General features: G+C 37.7%; 1 protein-coding gene across 1 annotated transcript; it reads left to right on the top strand.

Moving 5' to 3' along the window:
* Positions 1-2,809: 2,809 nt before the first annotated feature.
* LOC127450122 (beta-galactoside-binding lectin-like) lies at positions 2,810-6,043 on the top strand. The gene is made up of 4 exons (XM_051713924.1): positions 2,810-3,060; positions 4,854-4,933; positions 5,030-5,201; positions 5,468-6,043. The coding sequence occupies exons 1-4, from the start codon at positions 3,055-3,057 to the stop codon at positions 5,612-5,614; spliced, it is 405 nt and encodes a 134-aa protein (XP_051569884.1). The 5' UTR covers positions 2,810-3,054; the 3' UTR covers positions 5,615-6,043.
* Positions 6,044-13,696: the final 7,653 nt, after the last annotated feature.

Here is a 13,696-nt window from a genome sequence, read left to right as displayed (position 1 = left end):
AGCAGCGCATCCTTCCTCCTTCCCTGGTTTCGGCACCTGATTTCACAAGATGGCCAAGGAGGAAACTGGGACTGGCTTGATACAACACATAGACATTTATTTTCACTTAAACATAACGTAAAAGAACTCCATGTGCTGCTTCCCCACAGACACGTCGAACACAAAAACACATAGCTTCATGCGTCTCTCTCTCCCTGTCTGCCACTGTCTCCTCTCCTTAAATACTCCTGCCGCCCCTCACTGGAACACAAGACCAGTGTGGCACACAGGTGGAACACATTCACTTCTTATCTTCCCAGCCTCACTCTGCCCAGATTCCGCTCGGCCCCGCCCTGCTCACCACAGTGAGTAAATAACAGAATTTTCATTTCTAAGTAAGTCAATGTAAAGACAATGTTACGGTTTATTTAAATTGGTATTGCACTTTCATTAAAGACATGACATTGTAACAAAATAAATCTGACATAACAAAAAATGTATAATCTCATATTACACATTTTAAAAGGTGTCCTGAATTGGAGCAGGAACCACTGAGTTCTGGAGCAGGTGAGTCAAGTGCTCAAAGTTGATGGGCAGTACACTGGAAAAAAAACATCTGAAAAAGATGGCAATAACCACTGAGTCAATTATCACTATCAGAACAGGACGCTGTATTTTATGAAGGGACCCCATAATACAAACTCCTAAAACATGCACACAAAAGTGCTAAAATGCAAAATTCTAATAAATATTACCTTATAGCTGCTTTTATTATATACATTAACATAATGGAAACCAAATTATTGTCATAACAGATCTTGTACACTGTGTAATATAGGATATTAATTTATGGTTTGTGCTCCTAAGATCCTCTAATATTATTCATGTTTTATAAATGTGTTATCTGTACTACTGATCTTTTGTAGTGTCTAGTAGTGTGTCTGTTTGGATCTGCCATGTAACATTAAGAGTAAAGGTTTTGACAACACACATACATTTTCCATTAATTAGCTAGGAGTTTCAGTTAAGAAACTTGGTTAAAATTAAAATAGCAGACTCATACAGTCAGCCAGGTTAGCTATAAAGCTAATGATCAGGACACTCTATAAATTTTCAGCTGTCGACATTGAACAAGACCCTTCACATGTTTATAACTGAGAGAAAATGATACGTACTTTAAGTCACAGTATTCCTCTGATGGCGTCCGTTTCTTTAAAAGTTTGAGGCCTTGGAACTTATCTGCAAGTGCTTGATTCCATGCTCATGAGAGCGCTGTGACTTTGGTCCCGCCCTGATAGTAAAACGCAGCATGATTGGTTGAAGATAGAACATGCTATGATTGGTCCAAGTAATGTGGCCATTATCTGATTGGCTTGAGTAGACAATGGGTGGAGTCCACCTATTTGTGGATTGTCCACATCTCATGCAAGAAATGTTTCAGAATTCACAAATGTGAGCTGCCATCCACAAGAGCACAGCAAGCAATCCACAAATAAATGTGCGTGATCCACAAATGAATACGGAACACAGTTGTGTTTGTGAGTTAAAAAATAGATTTGTAAATACATTTTTAATTGCAATCTCATTTTATTTATTTGTGAATTCACTTTATTTTTGTGAAACTCCTAACATATATTTGTAAATCTCATTCTTTTTATTTGTGAATTCATTTAATTTTTGTGAAACACCTTACATTTATTTGTGAATCTCTTTCCATTTGTCTCTGAATTAGAAACAATTCTATCTCCATATTATAACGATGATGAGCATGCAACTACTATTGGAGGTTGCTGCTGCCAAAGCATTTTATGACCAATGAGTAATCTTATAATAACTTTATTTTCTCTGGCAGATGACAAAACTGAAATTTAGCAGCATTATGCAGCACAGAAATTTAGCAGCATTATGTGGCATTCCAAATCTACATGAGAGAGAGAGAGAGAGAGAGAGAGAGAGAGAGAGAGAGAGAGAGAGAGAGAGAGAGAGAGAGAGAGAGAGAGAGAAGTAGCTTATAGTTAGCCCATTAGATCCTATTTAGTTATTTGTTTTATGTTGCCCTTTTCACTTTCTCAGTTGGGCAGTTTGATTCATTATTTTATTTTGTGTGCAACATGTGTAGTTGGCCTAGTTAGGGATAAGAGGCTTTCTCAAAAACAGAGTAGCCTATTCAACACATTTGATCAGAGCTAAGTTTGCAGCTAGGTTATCTCGTGTCTGTCTTATGACACAGCCTACTTTTCAGATGACATAAGAAAATGAAAATGATCTTGCTACACTAAAAACAAAGCCTATTTTTTAATTTCATAGCAAAATTCCATCTAATTTAATTGTGTAATTTTTAACAAAATGACATAACTTGCATACAACTTAATTGTGTATTAGAGCAAGACAATTTGTAACAATTCCACAAGGACTAGAAAGATTTACGAGTGTTTTGAAATGATTGGCTGTAAAGCGAAGACTAATAAACAAACACTGTCGTGTTAAAATGCCCATCAGTTTCGCAAAGCAGCGCAAATTGGTGGTGCCACTCCGTAATGTCACGAGTCCCTTAAATGCCGAGTATTCTAGCACACAAGAAATACATCACCTCTGGCACCAACTGATGCTTACTTCATTTATTAATACAAGAAATTCATTTTATAAGGTGTGACTTTTTTAATCCATTCAGTCCAGATCATCGTACGATCTGTACAATCATATCAAATTGTACCATGCGTATAATCATCTTGGATGAAGCCTTAGAAGCTAGATTTGGCAACATGCGTATAATTAAATTAATTATGTGCTAGTGACGTACACTTGCCTTTATTATGCGTATGAAGTCGGATGTTTAAATTAGTTGGCTGTATTTATAGCATATTACCATATGACACTAGAAATAGATTCCATAATTACACATGCCTCTTTTGCAATTGGTCGAGGAAGAGACAAGCAAAGAAATACAACTGGATGAAGTAAAGATCGGTCATCTACTCCCAACCCGCAGCGGACATAAGAAGCACTCCAGACGACTCAACGTTCTCCTGGTTGCTTCATTTCACTTTGTATTTGGATTCAAAGAGTGACGTTAAAATGAGCGTGAGTATTCTTGCACACCTCGACGATACATAAGACGGACAGAATACATGGACAAGTTCTTGAAAAGGAAAAATATTGGCGATGGTTAGCCTATGTGGGATAGCTGTCTTAAAAAGTGTGCCGTGGCAGAAAAAAGGTTGGGAAACACTGGTCTATGCTATTGTGTTTGCAATGTATGCTGGCTCTCGATTTATGGTGATTCAATGTTCTCAGAGACGAGAGAAGAACACTTTATCATAGTTACTTAACTCAATTACTAAATTCTCTTATAGTTACTTAAGTCTCTCATCATTTACTCACCCTCATGCCATCCCAGATGTGGATGACTTTCTTCTGCAGAACACAAATTAAGATTTTTAGAAGAATATCTCAGCTCTGTAGGTCCTTTTTAAGTCCTTTTTTACTATCAGTCTCCACTTTCACATTCTGAAAGTGGAAGTGGAGATTTATAGTAAAAAGGGACTTAAACATTGATCTGCTTCTCACCTACACTTATCATATCACTACTGAAGATATGGATTTATAACACTGGAATCATATAGATCACTTTTATGCTGCCTTTATGTGATTTTTGGAGTTTCAAAGGTCTGGTCACCATTCACTTGCATTGTATGGACCAACAGAGCTGAGATATTCTTCTAAAAATCTTTATTTGTGTTCTGAAGAAGAAAGAAAGTCATACACATCTGGGATGGCATGAGGGTGAGTAAATGATGAGAGAATTTTCATTTTTGAGTGAACTACTTCTTAAGCCAGCTGTGGTCTGAGTCCAGTTACCCAGAGGCATAAACAGACATTTTGAACAGAGACCTTTAGCACACTTTTATGTCTCTTAGAAAAAGCATCTTTATTCAGTCATTGGCAGCAATGCCAATCTGAAAGCCTGTGCATTCTCCAGGTGTCTTCTGCAGTCTTAGCAGGGCTGCCTTTCTGAGAAAGAGGAAGGCATTTCACACTTGTTTTAGGGTGTCTTTTTGTAATAATTGTTTTCACAGAGCTCTAGTTAACAGTAACTCTAAGCAGTTTAAGTGACTAACATGGAAAGTATCCACCTCTGTTACACATCTGGGTATTTCTCAGCAGTCTAAGTGTTTCTCTTTTTTTCTTTTTATTTCTTCTTTCTATCTCTCTTTTTGACTCACCTCTTATTCGACTGCACTTTCTCTACAGTATACACCATTCTGTCAGCTGTAGCCTGTTTCCTCTGCCATCATTAAAAGAGCTATAAAATCTACTTTCCTTCGCAACCATGAATCATATTGAGGCATTGTGCAATTCAGTTTGTAATTTTGCAGCTGCCATCCCTTAACTTCTCAACTCATATAAAATCTCTTCAGAGGTAGGCATGGCCAAAACCTAGTTTTTGAAGGTTTAATAATTGAGGAATGGCTATTCTTTTAATCCATCTTGTCCCACAGAGCAGCATCACTCACCATGTAGAGGTTTTCCAATATAGAGCAATCGTGCCACATCTGCAGTTTTGGAAAGTTCAGGTCTGGCTCTGTGCCTTTTGCCTGTCCATCCAGGGTTTTCTTTCCAGAGCTGAGGAATTTGACTTCATTGCTTTTGTCAGACGTATTCTGTTCTCTCCATCACAGCTACAGCTCTTACATCTCTAGAGAACCTATAGGCACAGTGTCCAGCTGTACAATTTAAATTTATATGGATGCACATGTTCTGTTTTTCAGACCAGTTGTATGCATTCCAGGTTAATCACATCTGGGAGATATAGAAAAAGAAGACCAAATTATATGGATTAAAGAGTGATGTTGGGCTCTTTCTCTGTCTAACAGGGTGTGGTCATCCAGAATATGTCCTTCAAGGTGGGACAGACTCTGACTGTTACAGGAGTCCCCACTGCTGATTCGACAAAGTACGTCTTGTCATAACTCTCCCTGTAAGGACTTCAGGAGTAATATTTAAATGAGTAAAATGTATCTTTTTCGGGAAATGTACTTATCTTTTGCAGTTTTGCAATCAACATTGGTCACAGTCCTGATGACATCGCTCTTCACATGAACCCTCGTTTCGACATCAATGGCGACCAGCGAACTGTAGTATGCAATTCTTACCAGGGCGGCAACTGGTGTGAGGAGCAAAGAGATGGCAGCTTTCCATTCAATAAGAATGAGGAGTTCAAGGCAGGACTTTCATATATCGCTGCTTACATAATTGCTTCTTTGAAATGACTCTTAATGAAATTGCTGTCTAAAGGATACACTCAGTAAAGAAGTAATAATGGAAAATGTTTTTATATTAACAGCTGTGGATGGAATTTAAAAGCTGTTATTTAAGAGTTTGCATATTTAACATGCATTCTTAGTATATGAAAGATTTTAACATGTTCAATATTTTTAACATGCAAATTTGTTCTTGCTCACAATCTTCTTTCTTTTCTGCCTTATAGGTAAAAATCACATTCACTAATGAGGAATTCAAGATTACCCTTTCTGATGGTTCTGATATTCACTTCCCTAACCGTCTTGGTGCTGAGAAATACAAGTTCATGCAGTTTAAGGGTGAGGTCAGGATTTGTGGAATTGAAATAAAGTAGACCTTTCAGAACTAGGTTAAAAGGCTCCCTGTTGTTTCTTAAGGGCTGATTTAATCTCTGCCTTATTTTGCCACTTATCCAGCTCTGTTATTCCACAACTTTCACTTACTGTTTATAGAGGCTGTATTCTCCCTATCTCTTAGTTATTTGTATGCCAATTCAGCACAAGAATCTTGATGTGGTATTGCCTCTCAACCACTAGAGGGAGCAAACTACAGTAAATTGCCATTTGCTTGATAGGTACTAAACCATTATCAGAGGTGGTTGACATTTTCCAACCTATAGGTTATTTATATGTTTATTTTTCCTACGGTTTTCCTACAACTTCATGCTATATTACTCCTGTTTTGTAACTAAAAGGAATTTACAAGCTTATAATTGTTGGCAGATAAACATATGTATTTACAAATAAACTAAGACCCAATTGTCCATTTTGTCCTTTTTTTATTGTATCCAGGCAGAAATGAATTTTCCCTATGTTTAAGTGTAGTGGTGCTCTGTTTGATAGAATGAATAAACACACTGAGAATTTAGACTGAAACAAATCCTTCATTCCTTCAGGTAGGCCAAAAATAGTCAGTCCCACTGCTAGATTAAATGACATTAATAAACTATTAAGTGTATGACAATCCAAACAGCAGAATTCAAAGGTTTTGTGTGGTTAGGAACAGTTGAAACACGTCATACTGTACATTATTATATTAAAACTATGTAAAATGAAGGACTTGTTCTGCAAGTAGCCTTCCATTAAGCGTATAGCAGTGAACAGTTGGTCGTGACACCAAGCCTACATCAAGAACTGACATGTAGAAATGAAAGAGATTAAATACAATTTGTATGACATAGTAAAATGTCACTTCTATGAAGGAAAAAAGTAACCACTACTGTAGATATTTGATAGTAAAGCATTGAAGTTATAGTCAGTTTCCAAGATCACCACATGCTACTAATAATCTGTAACTTTGCTTATTTATGGACGTATTTTATTTAGTTTGAGAAAGCATAACAATATTCAGAGCAAATTACGAAATGGTCGTGGTAGCCTATGTTTTTGATATACTATTGTGAATAAATCACCTTATGTTTAAAATGTATCACAACTCGTGAGGACGCACCTCCCAGAATCACGTGATCATAAATGGCATACTTTCTCTCAAAACGTCTCCAGTTACACATGTAACCTCAGTTCCCTGAGATGAAGGGAACGAGACATTGCGGTAAACTCTTTTGGGGAATTCCCTCTCTGACAACCTAGTTGAATCTCTTGTATAATAATGACAATCTTATGATTGGCAATGGTGTTTGAGCCCTGCCCCTTTAGGCGCGCATTTGGCCTATATAAGCGGGTGTGCGAACACCATTTCTTCTAAATTTTCTGACTGAAGGACAAGAACACATTGCTCGTACCTCGAACTCTGAAGTAGTAGTGCGGCCAGTTTTTGCAATGTCTCATTTCCTTCATCTCAGAGAACCAAGGTTACATGTGTAGCTAGAGACGTTCCTTATCGATTTAGTTCACTCGACATTGCTGTAAAACACTTGTATGAGGTCAGGGGCGGATCCTGACATGACCCTCCAGCATGACAATGCCACTGGCATACTGCTCGTTCTGTACGTGTTTTCCTGCAAGACAGGAATGTCAGTGTTCTGCCATGGCCAGAGAAGAGCCAGGATCTCAATCCCATTGAGCACGTCTGGGACCTGTTGGATCAGAGGGTGAGGGCTAGGGCCATTCCCCCCAGAAATGTCCAGGACCTTGGTGGAAGAGTGGGGTAACATCTCACCACAAGAACTGGCAAATCTGGTGCAGTCCATGAGGAGGAGATGCACTGCAGTACTTAATGCATACTGACTGTTACTGACCCCCCCCCCCCCCCCCCCATTATTAAATTTCTGTTAGTCACATGTCTGTGAAACTTGTTCAGTTTATGTCTTAGTTGTTGAATCTTTTTATGTTCATACAAATATTTACACATGTTAAGTTTGCTGAAAATAAAAGCAGTTGAAAGTGAGAGGACGTTTCTTTTTTTGCTGAGTTTATATGAGTCATAATACACACAGTATAAATTTAACCCCATCATAACTAGAGGTAGGGAGGTTTATTCTTATCGGAAGTGCTTGTGACTTCTAGTGGGGGAAAATTGGATAACAGCCTACACAGGCGGTTGTGTTCAATTTATAACAGGTAGCCCGCCTTTTATAAGGAGCACGAGGGTGATCGCATCTACGATCCAGTGAGAGAGCCTTTGCTTGGAGATGGACATGCCTTTTGTGCGTCCTCCATAACAAACAAAGAGCTGATCCGACAGCTGGCAGGTGCGCTCCACATACATGTGTAATGGCCGCACAGGGCATAACAAACAAATGCATTGACTGCTCCTCATCCAAATTAAATGGTGGGGGAAAGAAGGCTTGTAGATGGACCACCTGAGCCCCGAAGGGCGTGGATAGAACCTTAGGCACGTAGCCTTTCTGGGTTGACGGTGGCTTTTGAAAGACCCAGCCCAAATACCAGGCATGAGCTGTCAACCGACAGCACTTGTGTATCACCCACCCATTTTATTGAGGCCAGAGCCAATAGGAGTGTGGTCTTAAAGAAAGCACACATAACTTAAAAAATTCCAGTGGTTCAAACGGGGGGCTCGTGAGCACCTTCAGCACCAGGTTTAAATCCCAAACAGGGACTGTAGCAGGGCGAGGGGGTTTTGGCGCCTGTCTCCCTTAAGGCATGGCATTTATATAATGTTCTGATTGAATCAGAACATGGTGATTCGCTACCTCGGAATGCAAAGCCTTCAAGGCTAAGAGACAGTTAGTATTTCCAGACGACTGAAGTGCCAGGTGCTGAAGGCTGGGCCCCGCCGCACAGTGTGCCTCAGCCTGCGCTGAACGCATCCATGATTACCAGCTTTTGCCAGAAGACCTGACCCAGCATGATGCTGTTAAAAAGTTGGAGCTGTCCAAGGTGCTAGAGCAGCCAGACAGAGGAGAGTTATGCCAATGCGCACCAGCATTGGAGAGGTCTCATGTAAAAGTCCTAACAGTGCGATGGCGGATGCTTTTCGCCCAGTTTGACATTGTCATTTGTACAGCCTGTGCCTCAAAGTAATAAATTCCTGTGCTCGCACAACAGAGCCTCTGATCGAACTAATAATAGCCCATCATAGAGGTAGTTCAAAATGTGCACGCCGCTTAGCTTCAACGGAGCGAGCGCTGCATCTGTACATTTTGAGAGTGTGGAGATCCAAGGAAAGGACTCTGAATTAATAAGCTGTTCCCTCGAATGCGAATCTCAAAACAGCCTGAGACGAGGTGCAACTCATACATGAAAGTACGTGTGCGTCCTTTAGATCTACTGATGCAAATCAGCCCGAGGACGGCTGCAAGGTAAGATCTGTCATTGAGATGAATGTGTGCATCTCAATATTTGTGACTAGCACATTTCAGATTTTTTTTTACAGTTTATGTGAACAGAATACACAGAAACAGCCTGCGTGAAGCCTCCCGGTGAACACCAGCGGTGAGGGGAAGCAACCAGCGTGTAAAAGTGCGTGTGTGTCCAGTATGTGCAGCACGAGAAGACGCAACAACACTTTCTCTATTGTGTGAGAAGATTGTTTATGTGAAAATCATCACACAGAAACAACACATGTAATCTCCCAACAAACTCTGGTGAGGAGGGGAAGTGAACAGTGTGTAAATGTGCATGCATCTCAAGCCGGTGCAGCAGACGCAACAATTACTTTCTCTATTGTGTGAGAAGATTATTTATGTGAAAACCATCATACAGAAATAACATGCTGTCAAGATTTATAGTGAAATAGGAGTTATATTTTTGTCTGTTCTCACCCCAAACCAACTGGATTCCTTCAGAAGACTGATTAAACCACTGGAGTCTTACAGATTTCTTTAATGCTGCCATTATCTGCTTTTTGGACCTTCTGATTTCTGGTCACCATTCACTCGCATTGTGAGGACAAACAGAGCTGAGATTTTCTTCTAAAAATCTTCATTTGTGTTCAGCAGAAGAAAGAAAGTCATACACATCTTAGATGGTATGAGGGTGAGTAAATGATAAGAGAATTTTCATTTTTGGGTGAACTAATTATTTACGTTAACTAAGTTTTACACTCCAAATTATTATTTGTTGTTTTGGTATGAAAGCCATTAAATTATTTTGATGTCATGGTGACCCTGTTAAATATTTTGTCTTTGTAATACTTTTTTGCCATGTAGTAATAATTTTGAAAAGGCTTCCCTTTTGGCTAACATCACAAATCCCTCTTACTTTTTCAACTCCACCCCTCCAATCACCTGTGATATTCAATCAGTTCTCGGTTAAAATCAAATCCTTCTCTATATATTTTGCTGTATGAATATCCTGTTTCAGATTATGAAAATAACCTTAGTTAATTTAATATATCATGAATTACATGTTTAGAGTTTTTGTTATTTTTAAGGATTTTGTTTCCAAGTGCATCTTTCATAATCATGTGCTTTTTGCATCAGTATAGACTGCTTTTGTCTTTAGCACTGACAAACCATAACAGAACATTTCTTTGATTTTGCAGATACGATAACTAAATAACTGATTAATCGGCCAATAGTTTTTTAAAATCGATCTATAGTATAATACAAAATATCTTAATCTTTCCATACCAAAAGCAGTTTATTGTGCAAACAAAATCTCGATAATAACCAGAGAAATTAAGATTTGGTGCATAACACGGGACTTTTTACTTTGAACAAGCCTGAAATACACCATGGACTCTTATTTTGAAATAACAGAGAATTGGCGCCGTTACAGTGCTCTATATGTAAGTATTTATTAAATTAAGCTTTTTATAGTCTATAGATTCACCAGATGAAGAGTTTTATATGTATATATTTCCATAGGTGTATAGTAACGAAGTACAAATACTTCGTTACTGTACTTAAGTACAGTTTTTTTAATATTTGTACTTTACTTGAGTATAAATATTTCTTAGGACTTTTACTTTCACTTTACTACATTTTGAAGAGAAAATTGATACTTTTACTCCAATAAATATCTCCAGACCCTTTCGTTACTTTTGCGAATGAACACCGCAAAAAAAAAAAAAAAAAAAAAAAAAGAATAACAGCAGTATGTGCAAAAATGCATGCAGATCGGCGATAGTGATGTGTGATTCGTTGAAAAAATCATTTGAATCTAATCTTTTCAATTTGTTTCCTTTGAACTGAACAAAAAGATTCAAAAAGCAGTCTGAATGATTTGTTTTGCGAATCATGAATCTGAATCAAAATAACAAGCGAAGCGCCTGCCAGATTACGTGTTCCGTCGCCTCTGGGGAAGACAAGAAACTACTCATGAGAGTAAATTTTTTTTTCGACTAATTTCATTAATAAGTTTAGGCTTAAACATTATGAAAGCTGTGTGAAATTATGTCCGATCAGTCTCCCACCTTTCCAGGAGACCTGTTCATATAAAAGTCAATCACATGCGTTTACATTTTACATTTAAACAAGGTGTGGTGTATATGAACCAGTGCTCATGAAAATGTCCAACAATATATATTTTTATATTTTATGAAGATGTGAATGGTCTTTGCTGAAGCAAAACTAGTTTTCTGGTGGTTGCTAAAGTGTTATATTTGCTTTGTAGCACATTTATGCTACAGTATGTGGTAACTAGGGTTTTCTGGATGGTTGCAGGGCATGCTATGCAGTTGTCAAGGTGATCTCTGCTGTGTGTTTTGGCGCATTCCTACAATATGTGCTTGCCAGGTTGTTACTATGCAGTTGCTAAGTTGTTTTCTGTGTTTTTTGCACATTGTTTTGCAGTTGACAGGGTGTTCTATGTGGTTGTCAGGTTGATGCTATGCTGTTAAGTTGTTTTAACTGTGTTTCAGCACATTGCTATGCAGTTGCCAGGGTGTTCTGTGTGGTTGCTTATTGGCCCCATAATCCCATAAATATGATCATTCTAATGTGACTTGAATGTACCATTAAAGCTAGGGTGTGCAATCTTTTCCAGATTTTTTTTTTTTGCTATATATCCTGATAGAAATCAATAATTTAAGTGGTCTAAATGTAAAAAAAAAAAAAATAAATAAATAAATAAATAAAATAAAATAAAAAAAATATATATATATATATATATATATATATATATATATATATATATATATATATATATATATATCTTCTGTGGAAGGGACAGGACTAAAAAATGATCGACCCAATCATTGCATTCGGTCTGAATGTAATGATAGGATGTCCTTTCTGTCTGTCAATCTATATTTGCATACCGCCACGCAACTTGTTCGCACAGACAATCACACGTCATCAGCGCGGGTTCCTTGACGCTGTGCAGAGCGAGCGCAAGAATGGAAGGCGAACCGCAGCTACCTTATGTTCCTCCCGAACCACCAAGAAAAGGAAACAAGAAAAGAAAGTTAGAAACTTCTACAATGAAAACATTTCTGGATCAAGAGCATGCTAAAAGCAGAATTAACAATGGCGTTGCTTTTCCACGCTGGAGGCAACTGTGGGACTCAAAGTGTCTGAAAAATGATGCCATATAGCTGTTTTTCTTTTGGACAGGTAATTACATGGTTTAATTTGTTTTTGATATATTTTGTTAATGTAATGAAGTATTTAGCTCGTGTGTGTGTGTTCATGTGTGATAGAGGAGGCGAGGGCGGGCTCTATGCTTTCAAAGCTAGCTTGCTAACTGCTAGCCTCTCTGGATTACACACCCTAGCTTTAATGTGCTTTTTGTAGCTTGAAATGTCTGGCCACCATTCACTTGCATTGAATTAACTTATAAAGCTGAAATATTCTTCTAAAATCTTTGTTTGCATTCTGAAGATGAAAGAAAGTCATGCACATCTGGGTTGGCATGAGGGCGAGTAAATGATGAGCACCACCAATCAAATAAGTTGCCATGGGTTTAATGAACTGTTCCGTAATTTATGCAATTTACCTGTACTTTTGATACTTAAGTAAATTTAATATCAGTTACTTTAATACTTTTACTTAAGTCGTTTTCTCATGAGCTTTACTTGAATCCATTTCCATGAAGGTATCTTTACATTTACTCAAGTATGACAAATGGATACTTTATACAACACTGTACACAATATTTCACCAGATGAGGTTTATGGACAAGGAATAATAATAATTAAAAAAATAAAATAAATAAATAATAATAAATAAATAAAAAATAGGTGAAAAATTAAAACAAAATATCAGCAACTATCTACATATATTTTTTCTGATAGTCGATAGTTCCAAAAAGCAACTATCGGTACAGATTAATCGTAAAACCGATATATTGGTCTACCTCTACTTTGGAGTTCCTCATATTCCTATACAGAGGTAAGTGCTAGTACTCAGCATCAGCTACCTTTTGATAGGCATGAAGGCCTGTGTGTATGAATTATGGTAAGTATAGCCCTCACTGGTATGTGATTTCTTGGCTCTTCAGTCATGTTTAATAGACTTGCACTGTGAAGCGATTTTTGTTTGAAGGCACCTAGGAAGGACTCTTGTTTTGGACAGCCTTCCAAGGCTCCATAACTTCATGTCTAATGATCTTGAACTATGTCAAGTGTGCTTTAGACATAGCCAAGCATATATTTGGACACCTCAATGCTAATTTCTCACTAAAAATGGAGTGATATGTTGAAAAAAAATTAAAAAAAATAATAATAATAAAAAAAATAACAGTATAACTATATATACTGTATTTAGAAAAGATTAATGCTTTCACCTGCTCTATCAGATACCATGTTTATTCTTTCAATCAAACAGCGAACTGCACACACAAACTTTTGGGATATCAAAGGCGGCGGAGGTTGGATCTACTCTGTGCTGCCTTCAAAAACTGTCCAAATAGAGGCATCTTAGTAGACAGATTGTGATGCAAATACTGGCTTTGGACGTGCCTTGATGCCTATCAACCTCCATATACAGCCACCAAAGGCAGCAATTTTCAGCTTTTGGACACAGACTGTGTATGAGTTACTATATAGTGCATACATCACCTTGAATATTTCCTAGTTTTATTTTAAAATGAAGAAATATTGAAAACTTTTC

The sequence above is a fragment of the Myxocyprinus asiaticus genome, chromosome 13 (genome assembly GCF_019703515.2).
Source record: "Myxocyprinus asiaticus isolate MX2 ecotype Aquarium Trade chromosome 13, UBuf_Myxa_2, whole genome shotgun sequence".
NCBI classification, from domain to species: Eukaryota; Metazoa; Chordata; class Actinopteri; order Cypriniformes; family Catostomidae; genus Myxocyprinus; species Myxocyprinus asiaticus.
Note: the sequence above shows the minus strand (reverse complement) of the source record. Positions and strands in the feature narration are given on the sequence as shown.

Excerpts from the sequence above, each read along its gene's own strand:
- LOC127450122 (XM_051713924.1), top strand. Across the intron at positions 4,934-5,029 it reads CCCACTGCTGATTCGACAAA|TTTTGCAATCAACATTGGTC; the intron begins GTACGTCTTGTC and ends TATCTTTTGCAG. Across the intron at positions 5,202-5,467 it reads ATAAGAATGAGGAGTTCAAG|GTAAAAATCACATTCACTAA; the intron begins GCAGGACTTTCA and ends TCTGCCTTATAG.